Source organism: Malania oleifera, chromosome 6 (genome assembly GCF_029873635.1).
Source record: "Malania oleifera isolate guangnan ecotype guangnan chromosome 6, ASM2987363v1, whole genome shotgun sequence".
Classification (NCBI taxonomy): domain Eukaryota; kingdom Viridiplantae; phylum Streptophyta; class Magnoliopsida; order Santalales; family Ximeniaceae; genus Malania; species Malania oleifera.
In genome coordinates this window covers 15163030-15183635 of record NC_080422.1, presented here as the reverse complement: position 1 = coordinate 15183635, position 20606 = coordinate 15163030, and the positions used below count along the sequence as shown (strand labels likewise).

General features: G+C 40.5%; 1 protein-coding gene across 3 annotated transcripts in view; it reads left to right on the top strand.

Moving 5' to 3' along the window:
* Positions 1-20606, top strand: part of LOC131158302 (pentatricopeptide repeat-containing protein At3g16010) — a 35775-nt gene that overhangs the window by 568 nt on the left and 14601 nt on the right. Inside the window, exons 2-3 of one of the 3 annotated variants that reach the window (XR_009137443.1) lie at positions 24-1873; positions 12495-12679. Coding sequence is in view for 2 of the 3 variants with exons in the window: in XM_058113069.1 (XP_057969052.1) it covers positions 24-1864 (1841 nt within the window). In the remaining variant the exon portion in view is untranslated. Of the gene's footprint in view, positions 1-23; positions 1874-12494; positions 12813-20606 lie in introns of those variants that run through there. The other 2 variants (XM_058113069.1, XM_058113070.1) reach the window with 2 other exon arrangements.

Below are 20606 nucleotides of genomic sequence, written 5' to 3'. Positions count from 1 at the left end.
ATTCATTTGATTTATTACAGCAGAAAATGAGATTGTCCAAATGTTCCGGTTAACGAGTCCAAAAGATGATGCCCAATACTTGCCCGTGAATCGAAAGCCAATGAGACAGCCCCCATCAGTTAGAACCTTGGATGAGAGATTCATTCGGATTTTGAAAATATTCAAGTGGGGACCTGATGCCGAAAAGGCTTTGGATGTGCTGAAGTTGAAAGTGGATCACCGATTGGTTCGTGAGGTTTTGAAGGTAGATGTTGAGATCAATGTGAAGACCCAGTTTTTTAAGTGGGCTGGGAAGAGAAGGAACTTTGAGCATGATTCCTCCACCTATATGGCTTTAATCCGTTGCTTGAGTGAAGCTGGGTTTGTTGGTGAAATGTGGAAGACGATCCAAGACATGGTTCGAGGTCCTTGCCTGATTGGCCTGGCTGAATTATCTGAAGTTGTGAAAATTTTGGGAAAATCTAAAATGGTAAACAAGGCACTTTCAATCTTTTACCAGGCCAAAGGCCGTAAATGCAAACCAACAGCGAACACGTATAACTCGATGATCTTAATGCTGATGCAAGAAGGACATCTTGAAAAAGTCCACGAACTCTACAATGAGATGTGTAATGAGGGTAGCTGTTTCCCGGACACTGTAACATATAGTGCACTTATTGCTGCATTTGCGAAATTGGGTCGTGATAATTCTGCTATTAGGCTGTTTGATGAAATGAAGGAGAATGGATTTCATCCTACGGCAAAGATTTATACAACTTTGTTGGGCATATATTTTAAGCTGGGCAGGGTTGAGAAAGCTTTGGATTTGATCCTAGAGATGAGAGTGAAAGGTTGTGCTCTAACTGTCTTTACTTACACAGAGTTGATAAAGGGGCTTGGTAAAGCTGGGAGGGTTGAGGAGGCTTATGCTACATTCCTAAATCTGTTAAAAGAGGGTTGCAAGCCTGATATTGTGCTTATAAACAATTTAATAAACATATTAGGCAAAGCAGGTCGATTGGAAGATGCTGTGAAGCTGTTTAATGAATTGGAGTCTTTTCAGTGCACACCGAATGTTGTGACATACAACACTGTAATCAAAGCTTTATTTGAATCGAAAGTTCCAGTGTCAGAGATCACTTTGTGGTTTGAGAAGATGAAGGAAAATGGTGTTGTTCCTAGCTCCTTCACTTACTCAATTCTTATTGATGGTTTTTGTAAGACAAACAGAGTTGAGAAAGCTTTACTGTTGCTTGAGGAGATGGATGAAAAGGGTTTTCCTCCTTGCCCAGCTGCTTATTGTAGCCTGATCAACGCACTTGGAAAAGCAAAACGATATGAGGCTGCAAATGAGTTATTTCAAGAACTGAAAGAGAACTGTGGATATTCAAGTGCTCGTGTCTATGCTGTGATGATCAAACACTTCGGAAAATGTGGGCGTCTCTCTGAGGCTACAGATCTCTTTAATGAGATGAAGAAACTTGGGTGCAGTCCTGATGTTTATGCCTATAATGCACTCATGTCAGGGATGGTAAGGGTAGGCATGATAGATGAAGCTTTTTCCTTGCTTCGAACCATGGAAGAAAATGGTTGCGTTCCTGACATAAACTCTCATAATATAATTCTAAATGGCTTGGCTAGAACTGGTGGTCCAGAACGGGCAATGGGGATGTTTGACAAGATGAAGCATTCCAATATTAAGCCAGATGCAGTTTCTTACAATACTCTTCTTGGATGTCTTAGCCGTGCTGGTATGTTTGAGGAGGCTGCAAAGCTGATGAAAGAAATGAGTTCAAATGGGTTTGAATACGATCTCATTACTTACTCGTCTATACTTGAAGCAGTAGGCAAGGTCAATGAAGACAGCTCATATATAACTTCATGAAAGGAAATGGTATGACTTGAATTCTTCTACTTTTTGACTTTGTCTAGTGCACAAGAACAATACTAACTTTGTTATGATTCTTAGCAGCAAAGTTAATATATAGTTGAGGAATATGAATCTATACAAACAAATTTATGCACTTTAGGTGTGAGAACTCTCTCTCTCTCTCTCTCTCTCTCACACACACACACAGATAAGGTGAGGTGTTATTCACGTTGACCTCCTGCATTCCACATGAATAGGATTATAGGATCTATTGCTTTGTACTTTTATGATTCAAACTGCGGACAATGGCTGTTGAGTCATTAGAAAGGGTATGTCAAGGGGGGCCTATGGGATATTTAAAACCTCAAGGGAGGTTTACACCTATTGCCAAACCTTAGGGAGGTCTGGGATTTTTGAAAGCCCAAGGAAGTCCATGTCTTTTACTCAAAACTCAGGGGAGGTCATTCTATTTTGCCCTAGGACTTTTGGTGCTATCACAGATTTTCTTTTAAATATTTATGTTGCAAGGATAATTAGTTGCATTTTGCAACACCCTTGAAGTGATTGACCTCCTATATACAAGCTTGGCCGCATACATGTCCATGTTTATATAAAACTTAACTTACCTTTTATAGGGCATTACTGTGTCTATTTAATTTTTAGAGGAAATTAGTTAGTTATATAAGATTTGGCATCACCACAGAATTTCTTTTGAATTGTTTGTGGCATGGGTAATTAGCTGCAGTAGCAATATTTGAAGTGTTTGACCTCCTATCTAAAAGCTTGACTGCATCCATTTCCAAATTTTAAGATGAAAATCAGATGCATTATCAAAAGAAGGGAGCTGGATTATCTTCCCAAAAGGAGAAAATGTTGTTGGTTTGTAGTTGAAAGAGGCAAAATGTAACATCCTCAAAATTTTCATGCATTTTTTTTTATTTTTTATTTTTTTTATAATAATAAATTACTCCAATACTTGCATGTAATGGGCATCCCTATGCAGTGGAAAAACATAAATCACATATACATGTATATACAATATCAGAATTCAGTATTTTCATCCATAGCTACATAATACATTTCTCTCTTCAGTGTCAACTACCCAAAAATACAAAACCCTAGACAAAACTTACCCTATAACTAGGGTGACCACGTGATCTCTATCCGCGAGCCTGATCTGCTTGCCTAGCTGGCTCACCTGAAAAATGTTAAAGTAAAGGGGTGAGTCGACGCTCAATAAGTGGAAATATGCTATTACTAGTGTGTGGCGACCGAATCATAAAATTATAATAATAATTTTTAAAACTGCATAATCTGGAAAATCTATAAAACACTTGTATAAAAGGTTAAAACATTTGTATCATCTGAGCTTTCTATCATTCATATTGCTATAACATATTACATACAATAAAAACTATAAATCTGTATACATATATATATAACTGTGTTCTTTCCCTGGGACTCTGTATGTCATGATTTGACCCCTCATGACAGGGTCGTGCGGTAGGCAGGACTTAACCTGATCGGCCCTCCAGGTAAGTTATCATACTCTATACTACCTTAACCCGGCCAAACTGCATCCACTCCTAAGCACGGGACTGACTGCTACCTCGTCTAACCGGCCTCTTCTACCCAGCGTACTGGGGAACTGCATCCTCTCCGAGCACGGTTAGACGGTACCCACACAATATTTGAGATATGTGGATGCACTCTATCTATATCTAACAACGGTACCGTGCTCTATAAACTGTATCTGTCCGTAATGTCTCCACAGGGATTTGATACTATATAAGTACATCTATATATATATACCTTTGCTATTTTCATTATGTTTCCAAAATAACCATAATGCTATAATTCTGTACTGTAAATACTGTAAAATTTGAGTAACTGTAGCATCTCGATGCTATAACTGTATAATCTATCTTTATAAACTGTGTGTTATGGTATTCAGGAAAACATAGCATTTTGTAAAAACTATGATATACTGAACTGAATAAAATCTATATATATCTGTCTGTTAATCATTTGTGAATAACTGTATGTACATGCTATATAACATGATATGCTGAAGTACTGTATAAATTTTACATCAGGTAAATATCTACTCAAGCCACACAACATTTAAACATTCGTTCTGTAAAAATTGCATAATAACTGGTATATATGTATCTATGAAAACTCTGTTAATATTCTTAAAACCCTAGCATAACATATTTTCCTTACCTGTTTCTTGTTAAAAATCCTCTACTATAACGGGTCCAACACCCGTAGGGTTCTCCACTCAACACTCCGAAAATCATAAATTTCAGAACAAAACATTACTATTTCTACGTCTATTACATTTCTCAAAACTGCTAGAAACCCAAATTCCGAATAAAAGACCTTACCATGGATTTGGGATGAATTCCAACTGCGTTCCACCTACGATCCGCTCCGGCAGACTTGAAGAGAACTCCGTCAGGAACGTCGTGGTAGCCTCAGATCGTTGATCCAGCGCCTAACGGGGCCAGAAACGAAGAGAGAAGAGGGAGGAGCCGTAGGGGTAGAGAGAGAGAGAGAGACTGTGGCAAATTTATGCGATTAAAATCAATTTAGGGCTATTTATACTACGGGATTCGTCGATGAGCCACGTCATCTCGTCGACGAGTCCTTCAATAATTTCGTTGACGAATTTCAGTCTATCCCAAAAACCCTTCTTGGCATCTTCTTGTCGAAGAGGCGTAGCTTCGTCGACGAGGTCCCCTTATGCACTCGTTGACGAACTCCCTATGTTTGTCGACGAGGCCTCCTTATGCACTCATCGACGAAAGGCCCTGTGGGAAAAATTTTTCGGGTTATTTCATCCAAAATGCTATGTCGTCGACAAACTTCGCGTTCGTCGATGAAACCTACTGCCTCCTTCTGTTTCTGTTTTCATTTTCCTCCTTCCTTATTATTAAAATACTATTATTCTTCGGGTCACTACATTCTCCTCTCCTTATAAAATTTTGTCCTCAAAATTTACTGTTCATATAATTCATCATCCCTTAAAGGTAAATGGTCTACTTATTTTATTTTCTGCCCTTACTTATGGCGGAGGAATACCGTGGTTAAATAGATAGTTCTGGGAAATTACATATATAAAATTAAAAACTATCTACTAACTAAAATCAATACATTTACCTGCAAAAGAAACTTATCTAACTATTATACTTTACCTGAGTACCTCTATACCTCTTGGAATAACTGCGGATATCTCTGTTTGATCTGCTCCTCGAGTTCCCAAGAAGCTTCCTCTATAGCGTGATTCTGCCACAAAACTTTTACTAATTGAACTTCTTTAGTGCGCAGTACTTGTGTCTTTCTATCTAAAATCTATACTGGTGTTTCTTCATAAACTAATGAATCTTTAAGCTCCATCTCTGCATAACTGATTATGTGGGATGGGTCTGGGACGTATTTCCTTAACATAGCAATATGAAACACGTCATGAATTCTAGCCAAAGATGGTGGCAACGCTAGCCTATAGGCAACTTACCCTATTCTCTTAAGTATCTCAAAAGGGCCAATATACGAAGGGCTCAATTTGTCCTTCTTTCCAAACCTCATAACTCTTTTCAGAGGAGTTATTTTCAAAAACACTCGATCTCCCACATCATTCTAACTCTCGGTGGCGAGTATCTGCGTAGCTTTTCTGCCGACTCTGTGCTGTACTAATTCTTTCTTTAATTAGTTGGACCTTGTCACAAGCCTGCTGTACTATCTCTGGACCCAAAACTTGCCTTTCGCCTACCTCGTCCCAGAAGAGAGGAGAACGACATCTCCTACCATACAATGCCTTGTATGGAGCCATGCCGATACTAGCTTGGTAACTGTTATTATAAGCAAATTCAACTAACGGTATAAACTGAATCCAACTGCCTCCAAAATCAAGCACACAAGCACGAAGCATATCCTCTAGTGTCTGAATCGTCCTCTCAGTCTGACCATCTGTTTGGGGATGAAAAGCAGTGCTAAAAGCTAACTGCGTACCCATAGCCTCTTGAAAACTTTTTCAGAATCGTGAAGTAAACTGAGGATTTCGGTCCGAGACTATGGATACTGGTACTCCATGAACACGAACTATCTCCTGAACATATATTTCTACCAGTCTGTCCATGGAATAACCGATTTTAATAGGGATGAAATGAGCAGTATTTGTCAGACGATCTACGACCACCCAAATCGCATTCAGTCCTTGTCGCGTACTGGTGGTAACCCCGTAACGAAGTCCATCGAAACGTGGTCCCATTTCCATTCTGGAATGAACAGTGGTTGCAACTGTCCTGCCGGTCTCTGGTGCTTTGCTTTAACCTGCTGACACGTCAAGCATTCCTGAACAAACTCGGTTATCTCCCTCTTCATTCTACTCCACCAGAAATATTCTCGCAGGTCCCTGTACATTTTAGTACTGCTGGGATGGACCGTGTATAGGGATCTGTGAGTCTCCTCCAGTATAGTTTTCCTGATCTCAGTATCTGCAGGAACACATAGCCTAGTACAGAATCGCAGAGTTCCGTCATCTGATATGCTGAACTTCTCTCCTCGACCATCCCGCACTCTAGCCATCACCTCTGCCAACTCTGCATCATCGCCCTGAGCTGCTTTAATCCTCTCGTATAGTGTAGGCTGAACCACTAGACTGACAATAACTACCTGAGGACTCTTCTCTACTAATTCTATACCGAGCCTCTCCAAATCCATCAGAATTGAGTGCTGAATCTCCATAGCTGCCAGTACGGGTCCCCCTGATTTCCTGCTCAGAGCATCTGCCACTATATTTGCTTTTCCTAGGTGGTAACTAATCGTGCAATCATAGTCTTTAATAAGTTTTAGCCACCTTCTTTGCCTCATATTCAACTCTTTCTGGGTAAAGAAATATTTCAAACTCTTATGATCCGTGAAAATCTCGCACTTTCCACCATATAAATAATGTCTCCAGATCTTGAGAGCATACACCACGGCAGCAAATTCTAAATCATGGATAGGATAATTCTTCTCATATTCTTTAAGCTGTTTGGACGCATATGCAATGACCCTATCGTACTGCATCAACACGCATCCAAGACCCTTTAAAGAGGCATTACTGTATATTACGAACCCATCCTCCCCTGAAGGAATAGTTAGTACTGGAGCTGAAACTAACCGTTGCTTTAACTCTTGAAAACTCTGCTCATAGTCATCAGTCCATTCAAATTTTACATTTTTCCTCGTAAATCGTGTTAATGGACCTAATAGCCTGAAGAAACCATTCACATAACGCCGGAATAACCTGCTAATCCCAGAAAACTCCTGACTTACTGAACATTTCCCGGCCTTTCCCAACTCACCACTGCCTCTATTTTGCTTGGATCAACTGATATACCTGCTTTTAAGATCACATGGCCAAGAAATGTGTCATGTTTTAACCAAAACTCACACTTCTTAAATTTTGCATATAATTTCCTTTCTCTCAATATCTACATCACCAGCCTCAAATGATACTCGTGCTCCTCAAAACTCGTCGAGTAGACCAGTATATCATCAATGAACACAACCACAAACTAGTCCAAGTACTGATGAAACACCCGATTCATTAGATCCATAAATATTGGTGGTGCATTAGTCAACCCGAATGACATCACTAAGAACTCGTAATGCCCATACCTGGTACGAAATGCGGTCTTCGAAATATCTTCTGCTTTAACTTTCACCTAATGGTAGCCTGACCGCAGATCAATTTTAGAGTAAACCTGGGTCCCCCGGAGCTGATCAAATAAATCATCGATCCTAGGGAGAGGATATTTATTCTTGACTGTCAGTTTGTTTATCTCCCTATAATCGATGCATAATCTCATGGTTCTATCTTTCTTTTTCACGAACAGAACTGGCGCACCCCAAGGCAACACACTGGGCCTGATGAAACCTTCATCCAGCAATTTCTGTAACTGTTCTTTCAATTCTTTTAACTCTACCGGGGCCATACGGTATGGTGCTTTTGATATTGGTGCAGATCCCGGCAACAAGTCTGAAGTGAACTTAATCTCATGATCTGGTGGCAAACTAGGAAATTCTTCTGGGAATACATCTAGGAATTCCCTCACTACTGGTATGTCGGCTTGTCTCAATTCTTCTTTTGGCAATTCTTTTATGAATGCGACATACACCTGGCAACCACCCTGTAACAATCTCCTCACCTGAATAGCCGACACTAGCTGTGGTGGAGCACGTACACGTGAACCCATGAATCTAAATCTGACTCGCCTGGGGGTCTAAAAATTACTTCCTTCAGATGACAGTCAATACTTGCGTGATAAGTTGCTAGCCAATCCATGCCCAGTATCACATCAAACCCCTGCATATCTAGGACTACAAGATCGACTAACAACACTCTCTCCTGAATACTTACTGGAAAATTCCGGAGTCCCCTCCTGCATCTAACCACAGATCCCATCGGCGTACCCACAGACAGTTCTACATCTAGTAGCTGAGTCTCTACCCTAGTTATTCTGACATACCCCGCCGATATAAAGGAATGGGTGACACCTGTATCAAACAAAACAACAATTGTATATGGTAAAGCAGTAAGGGTACCTGTGACCACGTTTCCAACCGTCTCAGTGTCTCCCGGTGTCAATGCGTAAACCCTTGCCGGCGCAGTATTTCTTTGCTGACCTCCGCGGGGTGCCTGGTATCCTCCCCGAAATGGCCTAGGAGCCGGTACATTACCTGGTGTCATCTAACAGGATTGAGCCATATGACCTGGTCTCCCGCAGCGGTAGCAAACATTCTCCCCTAATCGACATTCACCTGAGTGTCTCCATCCACATCTAGTACAAGTGGCGGGAGGCTGACTGTCTTGAAATCCACCCTGCTCTACTATCTGTCTCTGACCTCTACTAGATCTACCTCCCCTCCAAGGGCCTCGGCTGGGACTCGCCTGAAAGCTCAAGGGTACGGTCCTCTTCTTCTGACTCTGTATCTCAATCTTTTTCGGTAGACTCTCCTTTGCTATCAAGGTCCTGTCAACCAACTCTGTAAAATCCTGGATTCTCAGTACCGCCACTTGCCTATAAATATCTCGCCTCAAATTCCTCTCGAACATTCTGGCCTTCTTTACTTCATTGGGGACGATATATGGGTAGAAACGCGAGAGCTTGATAAATCTTGCCGCGTACTGCTGGACTGTCATCGACCCCTGGGACAGGCTCAGGAACTCCTGAATTCGGGCCTCTCTGACCGAGGCAGGATAATATCTATCAAAGAATATATCTTTGAAACGGGCCCAGGTCATTGGCACTAGAGTCGTACTCTGCTCTTCCAGTAGTCTAGTGGCCGTCCACCATCTCTTAGTCTCCCCTGTCAGTCTATACGTGGCGTACATAACTTTCTGCTCGTTGGGTGCAATGAAGTACTGTCAGGATCTTCTCTACCTCCTGCACCCAATTCTTTCATGAATTTCTCTATGGTGCATCCCTGAACTGGAGAGGGACCTCCCTGCTCTCTAGAACTCCGCGCTATCTCAGCTATAACTTGCTGAGCCACACTACGTAGCACGGCATCTGAATCCCCACCTACTGCGCCAGAAGGACCAGCACCATCATTCCCACTAGCGTGAGCGCTATTACCTCCTGGATCCATCCTGCAAACACATAGAACATCGTTTCAGAATTTTATTTCCCTACAGACTCAGCTTATTCAACTAAAACTCCAAATTCTCTATTAATCATCCCTCTTGATCCTAATTCCACAATCCAATCCTGCAACCTAGACACATGACTCGTCGACAATTTACTATGGTTTTCCTGAAATCGTCACCTCAGGAAAAACACAGAAACTACCACGAAATCCTATATCTAGATCACAGAATAAAACCTCAAATCTTTTTCCTATATTCTGGTATTGTTTTCCGCTGCACTCTATAGTCTACAGAACCTAGCAACCAGGCTCTGATACCAAAAATGTAACATCCTCAAAATTTTCACCATTTTTTTTTTTTATAATAATAAATTACTCCAATACCTACATGTAATGGGCACCCCTATGCAGCAGAAAAATATAAATCACATATACATGTATATACAATACCAGAATTCAGTATTTTCAACCATAGCTACATAATACATTTCTCTCTCTAGTGTCAACTACTCAAAAATACAAAACCTTACACAAAACTTACCCTATAACTAAGGTGACCACGTAATCTCTATTCGCGAGCCTGATCTGCTCGTTTAGCTGGCTCATCTGAAAAATGTTAAAGTAATGGGGTGAGTTGACGCTCAGTAAGTGGAAATATGCTATTACTAGTGTGTGGAGACCGAGTCATAAAATTATAATAATAATATTTAAAACTGCATGATCTGGCAAATCTATAAAACACTTGTATAAAAGTTTAAAACATTTGTATCATTTGAGCTTTCTATCATTCATACTGCTATAACATACTACATACAATAAAAACTATAAATCTGTATACATATATATATATATATATATATACATAACTGTGTTCTTTCCCTGAGACTCTGTATGTCATGATTTGACCCCTCATGACAGGGTTGTGCGGCCCGTAGGCGGGACTTAACCTGGTCGGCCCTCCAATTAAGTCATCGTACTCTACACTACCTCTGCCCTACCAAACTGCATCCACTCCTAAGCACGGGATTGGCTGCTACCTCGTCTAACCGGCTCCCTTTACCCAGCGTATTGAGGAGCTGCATTCTCTCCGAGCACGGTTAGACGGTACCCACACACTATCTGAGATATGTGGTTGCACTCTATCTATATCTAGTAACGGTACCGTACTCTGTAAACTGTATCTGTCTGTAATGTCTCCACAGGGATCTGATACTATATAAGTACATCTATATATATATATACCTTTGCTGTTTTCATTATGTTTCCAAAATAACCATAATGCTATAATTCTGTACTGTAAATACTGTAAAATCTGAGTAACTGTAGCATCTCGATGCTATAACTGTATAATCTGTCTTTATAAACTGTGTGTTATGGTATTCAAGAAAACATAGCATTCTGTAAAAATTATGATGTACTGAGCTGAATAAAATCTATATAAATTTGTCTGTTAATCGTCTGTGAATAACTGTATGTACATGCTATATAACATGATATGCTGAAGTATTGTATAAATTTTATATCAGGTAAATATCTACTCAAGCCCCACAACATTTAAACATTTGTACTGTAAAAATTGCATAATAACTAGTATATATGTATCTATGAAAACTCTGTTAATATTCTTAAAACCCTAGCATAACATATTTCCCTTACCTGTTTCCTGCTAAAAATCCTCTACTATAACGGGTCCAACACCCGTAGGGTTCTCTACTCAACCACCTGAAAATCATAAATTTCAGAACAAAACATTACTATTTCTACGTCTATTCCATTTCTCACAACTGCTAGAAACCCAAATTCCGAATAAAAGACCTTACCATGGATTTGGGATAAATTCCAACTTCGTTCCACCTATGATCCGCTCCGGCAGACTTGAAGAGAACTCCGTCAGGAACGTCGTGGTAGTCTCAAATCGTCGATGCGGTACCTGATGGGGCCAGAAACGAAGAGAGAAGAGGGAGGAGCCGTAGGGGTAGAGAGAGAGAGAGACTGCTGCAAATTTCTGCGATTAATATCAGTTTAGGGCTATTTATACGGCGAGATTCGTCGACGAGTCCTTCAATAATTTCGTCGACGAACTTCCTCCTTCGTCGACGAATTTCAGTCTATTCCAAAAACCCTTCTCAGCATCTTCTCGTCGACGAGGTGTAGCTTCGTCGACGAGGCCCCCTTATGCACTCGTCGACGAACTCCCTGTGTTCGTTGACCTGGTTCCATTTTCCTCCCTCCTTATTATTAAAATACTATTATTCTTCGAGTTACTACACAAAACTTCTGGGGAAAGCGAGTGACTGGGGAAATATTGAATGGAAGAAATTTTGAGATGGAACCAAGAGGTAGCCAAGTCAGACCACGAGGAAGAACATGGGGTGTTTCATTTTTCACTGAAGTTGGCTGATCAGCATGGATAATCCTGTTTTCATGATGCAGTTTGAGTAAGGATTGTTCCATGCCATTGTCTGTCAGCCTTGATTCGCTCTTATGTGACTGTTGTAGTGAAAACATGCAATAGTGGTTCAATTGAGTATTAGACATACAATAGTTGTTAAGTCGACTCAATCACAAGATTGGCAGTCATATTGACACTTAGGCCATGCTTCAATGGTGTTGGCCCGAAGGGATTTCTTTTGTGATATCAAAACTCGTGCTTCGATATATGTGTCTTGGACTTGAATGTGGAGTACTTATGATGCTTATTGTAAGTAATTTTTTTGTGAGATGATTCACATTATAGCTTATTTGTTGCAAGAATGTTGAATAATTCGAAAGTTTGGTCCTATTATCCTTAAAAACAAGTACTTCTGATTAATTTAACTTAAAATAAGTAGTTTGTAATTAAAATAAGTGTTGTTTTGAATTGTTTACGTGTTTATATTAATTTTTTTTTTTAATTCATCACCTAAGACAATAAATGAAAGTGAAGAATCTTGACTCTTATTTACATGTTAAGTGCTTTAATACAACCACCCGCTTGAGATCTTGACCTTTTATGTATTTTTTTCAGGCTTCCCCCAATAATCCCACAATGGTCTTTGAGCTCCTTCCCTATTTGCTTTAGATCATTTCTTGAGCTTCAGCTTTGACTTGAGCTCTAGAATGAAACCTGGAGTTATATGAAATGGATTTTTGGAAGCTTCTCTGATAGGCCTGTGATGGATTTATGTGAGATCTGTTTTCAGCTTCAAATCAGTAAGTTTCGATTCAAATCTTTCATCTCTTATTTAAGCTGATAATCTGAAAATTTTCTTCCATTGCATGTTAACTCCTATAGTATTGGGAAACAGATCCACGCCTTCAAATTAGAATATTTATTGTTTCTGAAGTTTTGCTTCCATCAGATCTGGATTTTCGCATTGCTTTCATGTTTTTCTGTGAAATTGAAATTCATTCTTTCTATGTAATCTTCAATTTCTGATATAAAATTTAACAATTCATCCCATCTAAGTTTTTGGCTTTCTACAACTCATATCACTTGCTCTCAAGGATTCATCACTTCTAAGTAGCGGATTCTGAACAGCCTAATTGATTTTGTTGCTAGGTTAGTTCATGAGTATTCTTTTTCCTTTTTTTTCCCCCCATGGTTTGCAGAGTATAGGAACCACAAAAAACAGCAAAGATATAAGCATAATGTAGGAATAGAATTATAATGCGGCTTTATAGCACAATTTGGGTTTGAAAATTTGAACTGTCAATAATCAAGTTTGGAAGAATATATTTGGCAAATAATCCCTATTTGTCCCCAGTCAGCTTAACAAAGCTTGTGAGCTGATGCACTTGTGTTTTTGCTTCTAATTAATAAATACAAATATGGTTATAGCATGAATGAACATCAAAAGTCAAATCTATTATCCCATCAACTTGGTTTTCAATTCAAATCTGAGTTCTTCTGAGTAGAGAACATGTAATGTGAATCATTGTGATATGATTGACCCAAATTCAATTCACCGTCATCAAAATTTTAGATGCTTTCTGAGTGTCACAACAAATTTTGAGGGTTTCATTTTTTTATTCAACCAGTTATAAATAAAAAATAAATAACATAATTTGAACTAGAAATTCTATAACTGCAATATTGTCCAAAAATTCAGATCAAAAGGTTTGAAAATCTGAAAAAGAAATATAGAAAGCAGGTAATCTTAAAATTTTATTTTATTACTAAATATCTGATATAGGGCCTCATAATATATTCTATTTCAGCTCAACTTTGATTGAGCCAAAAAAGGTTGTGCACTTTCAAGTTCCAAACATGTCCTTTAGATGATTGTCCAAGTATAATTTTTAATTTAGTTTGCAATTGTTGGGACCTTGTCATCATTCTGCTATATTGGCATATTAGGAAATGGAGCTCAAATTTTTATTTGCACTGTCACCGTGCCTGTGCTGTGGGAATAACATTGCTGTATAAAATGTCATGAATGTCCTAATGGTTTACTTACACATTTTTTTTTTTACACTTTTGTTAAATATTGAAAAGACTGTTTATATTTGATAATTATTTATATAAAAATCTGATATAAACTTTTTTCTGCCATATGAACATTCTCTTGTAGATAGTTTGTTCTGCTGTTGATGTGCTTGGCTAGTTCTCAGTAGAAGGCAACACTAACAAAACTTGTCTTTTATCTGTTTATGCTCTGATGATCTTTAGTCATTCTGATCTGAGTTGATAAAAATTACACAAATGGACTCTATCGATGCCTTGGAAATATTTGCTTGTTAGGCATGATAGAGAGAATGGAATGATTTTTGGCTAGTGAGAAAAAGGAACTATTAGAAGTCTGAAAAAAATTCCCAACTTTACCTTAGGATAGATGAGGTTTTGTATTTGCTCTACTTTGGTATTATATCCATTAATCAGTATTTGGATAGAATCATTGTACTTGTTGATAGATGGTTGAGCAGAGTGGTTTACATGATAACATTTTTGCAAGAGGCTGTTTCCAATGAATTCATTGTTTGGTTGTGGTTGCAATTAAATTTTGGTCAGATCACGATTGATTCAATATATACCCAAACCCCGTTGCTGTGTAGCTGCTCTTTAATAAAGTATATTCACGGATTCTGTAGTAACCTAAACAATATATATATATATATATATATATATATTTTGTTTAGGTTACTATATATATATTGGAGGAGATATTTTTAAATATTTATATAGAAATATCTTGGAGGAAATATTTTTAGATCTTTATATATAAATATCTTGGAGGAGATATTTTTAGATTACTTAAGGGTTAAGTTATGTTTAATATATAACTCTCTCTCTCTAAACCGCGAATTCACTCTCTCTCTCTGAGATCTCGGGCGGCTCGTTGCCCGAATTAATGATCCAACGTTACTACGCGGATTAGCAGGTGAATCTTTACAAGTCCTATGGAGTAGGATCTCGATTTGAGGATTTTCGGGTTTTTACCCCGAAGTTGAGGTAAGGGTCGAAATGAGCCTAGTGACTTGTAGATCTATACTAAATAGGGTGATATTGATGTATGGTCTTTTGGTTTTAGGATTTGGGAATCCGTGTGGCTGTTTCTAGCCGTTTGGAGTCGTGTTCGGTATTCGGGAACAGGTAAGGGGATTTGTTTATATCAGTTATTTTTAAAATCTGATCTGGTAGAACTGTAGGTTATGTTTATACGGATGTTTTGGTTACCTGTTTGGAAAATTTCACCGGGTGAGATTGCTGGTTTTTCAGGTGTGTGGTTTTTGAGAAAATTAGGGTTTCGGATATCGTCTCCATTTCTTTTGGAAAATCGTTTATTTGAATAAAACTAAAGTATAGAGATGACCATACCTTTATTCTATGTTAAATTGTATTTTCGGATCAATTATCATATGATTGTTTAATTATCCAAATAGGTGTGGCAGGAGAGGATATTTTGTGATGATTGAGTTGTGATGTGTTCGAAATGGTATATAGGAACTGGAGTTCCAAACTGTTTTCAGGAATGGTGGTTACTTACATGCCGGTTTCATTACCATGGGGTCAATAATGGCATGCCGGTTTGATTCCGTGGGGTCGAGAAATTCCGGATTAATATCGTGGGGTCGTAAGGCATGCCAAATTAATACCGATGGTCGTAAATTGCCGGTTTATGCCGAAGAGTGTGAAAACACTAGATTTGTGCCGGATTAATACCTTGGGTCAATAATGACATGGTAGTTTGCTAGATTATGGTTACTAAAACGCCGATTCAATACCGTGGGGTCAATAATGACGTGCCGGTTTGCCAGATAATATCGAGGGTTGTGGAATATCGGTTCAATACTGTGGGTCAATAATGACATGTTGGTTTGCCGGATTATGGTTACTAAAACGCCGGTTCAATACCGTGGGGTCAATAATGACATGCCGGTTTGCTGGATAATATCGAGGGTTGTGGAATGCCGGTTCAATATCGTGGGTCAATAATGACATGCTTGTTTGCCGGATTATACCGATGATTGTGAAATATACTGGAACCATTTGTGAAAATACTAGAAATGCGAAGTACTTTGTTTCTTATTGGAATAACACTCATGTGCCCACACACTGATATAACCTAATTCTTCCTTATTGAGAAGTGTCTCACTCCAATTATACAAATCTGTTTCAGGTCCTTCAGGTAGTGTTTTAGAGGGTTCTGGAGCGTAGTATTCTGTTAGTTTTTGTAAGTACTGTTGTGAGTATTGAACTGTAGCCGGGATGTTATTTTGGATTATGTTGGAAACCTTGGGTTGATGTTTTGTATTATGACAGACTTAGTACTCTGGTATGAATGAATGTAATAGGTTGAAATATGTTCTGCTGCGTTATTCATGTGAATAGTGGTTGTGAGTAGGGTATCCGCGAGTCTTATTGGGTTGGACCCTCATATTTATTAGTATCATGGATGTTTGTATGATACAGATACAGGTTAGGTTCTCAAATCATACCCTAGGGCCCACTTTTGGGGTTTGGGGCGTGACAGCTTTGTATCAGAGCTAACGAAGTTGCTAGGTTTTGTAGACTTGGTTAGGCTTGATTAGGTGAACATACTAGAGTATAGGAATGTAAGGAATGGATAGATTGAGATATGGGTAGAGTAGGTCGAGGGTTTTCTTGTAGCTAGACGGGGATTCATTGATGGTGTTCTGTGTTTTTCCTGGAATGACGATTTCAGTAAAACTACAACAAACCATTGATGCTTTCGTGTTGGTGCGGTGCGACAGACCTGGACCTAAGAGTTTAGATGTTAACATGATTATTTTACAAGGATTGTGTTAATTGTGCTATGACATAGGAATACTAATATATTCTTATCCTATTTTCGGAATGGAACCCAAGGATAACAACTTGGACGGTAGCTCAGAGGGGGCTTCGAGCGATGGGTCTCCTGCCGTGCCTCGAGGCTTGACTGAGCAGGTCTTGCGGGAGATTGGGCGGAGTGTTAGGGGACGGGAACGTCCACCTACTGTTGCGGGTTGCACTATCGAGAAATTTACTCGCATGCATTCTCCGACATTCACTGGAGGATCTGACCCAATAGTGGTTGAGAACTGGGTGCAGAAGACAAAGAAGATATTGAAAGTTCTGCATTGCACAGATGAATAGAGGGTTCTCTATGCTACATTTCAGCTAGCAGGTGAAGCTAAGAGATGGTGGACGGTTGTGAGTTTGCTGGAGGAGCGGAGGACCGGGCCATCAGAAATGACGTGGAGCTGTTTCAAGCAAGTATTTTTAAAGCGATACTTCTCGGCTTCCACTCGAGACGCGAAGGCAAATGAGTTCTCAAGTCTGACCCAGGGAACCTTGACGGTGCAGAGATATGCGGCCAGGTACATCGAGCTATCTCGTTTTGCTCCGTGCCTGATATCGAACGAGTATAAGAAGACTCAGAGGTTTGAGAAGGGTCTGAGGAAGGATATCCGTAAGCAGGTGGCAATCCTGCAGATTCGCGAATTCGCTGTACTGGTGGATAAAGCCACCGTGGTTGAAGCTAGTCTTCAGGAGGAAGTGGTAGTCCAGGATCAGAAGAAGAGGCCAGCGCCTTCTGGTTCTCTGACTGGTGCTCGTCAGGGGCAGTGGAAGAAGAATAACTATGGTGCTGGTAAACGACAGGAGGTGGAACCACGGGGTCCACAGGGGGATTCATCTCGCGCATGGTGTCCCAGGTGCCATAGGTGGGATGAGGGTGAGTGCTAGCCGTTCACGGGTAGTTGTCACTGTTGCGGCGAACAGGGCCATGTGGCATGAGTCTGTTGTGCAAATAACTACGGTGCTGGTAAACGACATAAGGTGGAACCACGGGGTCCACTGGGGGATTCATCTCTTGCACGGTGTCCCAAGTGCCATAGGTGGGATGAGGGTGAGTGCCGGCTGTTCACGGGTAACTGTCACTGTTGCGGTGAACAGGGCCATGTGGCATGAGTCTGTTGTGCTCCGATGAGTGCTACGCCTGCACTGAATCAGTACGGGGAAGGTAACCTGGAGCCCCGGGGAAATTTGTAGAGAAACACGGCTCAAGCAAGAGTTTACTCGCTTACCCTTGCCGATGCGGAGAACGCGGGCGACATGGTGACAAGTACCATGTTATTGCTTTCGAATAAAGCCGTTGTCCTATTTGGATTTGGGAGCAACCCACTCCTTTATATCTGCAAGTTTTGTGAAATTGTGTGGGGTTGAAACCCAAGTGATGGATGCGGAATTGTCCGTGGCGACACCATCAGGGAGTATGGTGATATATAGGAAGAAGTTGGGGGATTATCCTATAGAAATTCAGCGAAGGACGCTACCGGTGAATCTAGTAGTATTCGACATGTACGGGTTTGATGTTATTCTGGGGATGGACTGGTCATCCTCCAGTTTTGCTGTCATTGATTGTAATCGAAAAGAGGTAGTGTTCAGACCTTCTGATGGATAGGAGTATAAGTTCGAGGGATCGTGTGTGCGCTCGGCGCCACAGATTCTATCGGCAATACAGACAAAAAGGTTACTCTTGGACGAGTGTCAAGGGTACCTAGCATGTGTAAAGGAGCCACCGCAAGATGAGTTAAAGCTCGAGGATATCCGAGTGGTTAATGAATTCCCGGATGTATTCCCGGAAGACTTACCCAGTTTACCTCATGATCGTGAGGTGGAGTTCGCTATTGAATTGCTGTCAGGAAAGGTACCGATTTCTAAAACTCCATAGTGGATGGTTCCACTAGAACTTAAAGAGTTGAAGGAGCAGTTGCAGAAACTACTAGATAAAGGCTTTATCAGACCCAATGTTTCGCTTTAGGAAGCTCCAGTGTTGTTCGTGAAAAAGAAAGACGGGTCAATGAGGATGTGCATTGACTACTGTGAGATTAACAAGGTAACAGTTAAGAACAGATACCCGTTGCCTCGTATAGATGATCTGTTTGACTAGCTGCAGGGAACGAAGGTCTTCTCTAAGATCGATCTACGGTCAGGGTATCATCAGGTGAAGGTTAAGTATGAGGATGTGGTAAAGACTGTTTTTCGAATTAGATATGGCCACTACGAGTTTCCAGTCATGCCATTTGGGTTGACTAACGCTCCGACGGTATTTATGGACCTAATGAATAGGATTTTCCATGAATACTTGGACCAATTTGTGGTGGTGTTTATCGACGATATTCGGGTATACTTAAGGAGTCCAGAAGAGTATGAAAACCATCTGAGGTTGGTGCTTCAGGTATTGCGGGAAAGGAAGTTGTATGCTAAGTTGAAGAAATGCGAGTTTTGCTTGGAACAGGCTGCATTTCTGGGCCATGTTGTGTCAAGGGGTGGTATCTCAGTTGATCCAGGTAAGATTGAAGCAGTGGTTGACTGGGTGAAACCGAAGAGCGTGCAGGAGGTTCAGAGTTTCCTAGGACTGGCAGGGTATTATTATCGGTTTGTGGAAGGATTCTCTAAGTTATTTGGTCTTCTGACACGGTTAACGAGGAAGGATGTGAAATTTGACTAGACCGATAAGTGCGAGTAGAGCTTCCAGGAGTTGAAACACTGATTGATCACTGCTCTTCCATTTGGGGTCGATGGTTTTGTATTATATAGCGACGCATCTCTGAAGGGTTTGGGATGTGTGTTGATGCAACAGGAGAAAGTGATTGCTTATGCTTCTCGGCAACTCAAGGAATACGAGAAGAATTACCCTACACATGATCTTGAGTTGGCGGCAGTGGTGTATGCGTTGAAGATCTGGAGACACTACTTGTACGGCGAAAAGTGTGAGATCTTCACGAACCATAAGAGCCTCAAATACTTTTTCACGCAGAAGGAGTTGAATATGAGGCAGAGTAGGTGGCTTGAGCTGATCAAGGACTACGATTGCACCATTAGGTATCACCCAGGAAGGGCTAACGTGGTAGCCGATGCTTTGAGTCAGAAGTCTGAGCATGCGTTAGTATTTGCGGTGTTAGATCAACATCATATCAGAATGGATCTAGAAAGTCCCGGCGTAGAATTGGTGGGTGGTAATCACTAGACATTGTTTGAGAGAATTAAAGCCACGCAGGCCAATGGTGAGGAGTTAGTGGGGGTTGTAGAGAAAGTGCAGAAGGGGTTGGCTGCAGATTTTAACATTTCTAATGATGGTGTATTGAGGTTTGACATGAGGTTGTGTGTTCCAAACGACGAGGAGATAAAGAGGACGATTCTGGAGAGAGTCGGTCTGGTGGCGTACAAGATAGCATTAGCCCCAGCACTGTCTAGGATTCACGACGTGTTTCACGTGTCCATGCTTAGGAGGTATGTTCCTGATCCTTCATATGTGATCAACTATGAGTCATTGGAGCGCGGGGACACTTTAGCATATGATGAAATATCGGTTCAGATTCTAGGCTGTAAGGAACTGGAGCTATGTACTAGCTTGTGAAGGTACTTTGGCATAATCATGCAGCCAATGAAGCTTCATGGGAGTTAGAGTCAGAGATACGTCAGAAGTATCTTCAGTTATACAGAGATGCTCAGAGTTAGACAGGTAAGTAGAGTGGTAAGTAAGTGGTTTGTTTGGTCTCGGGGAGAGCTTGTATTTGTAATCTCTCGAGACGTTATGTGTAACCATGGTATTCCTCCTCCATAAGTAAGGGCAGGTAATAAATTTGGGCGAGGCTACTATGTGGGTGGTCGTCGGTTCTTCCTAGAGACAGA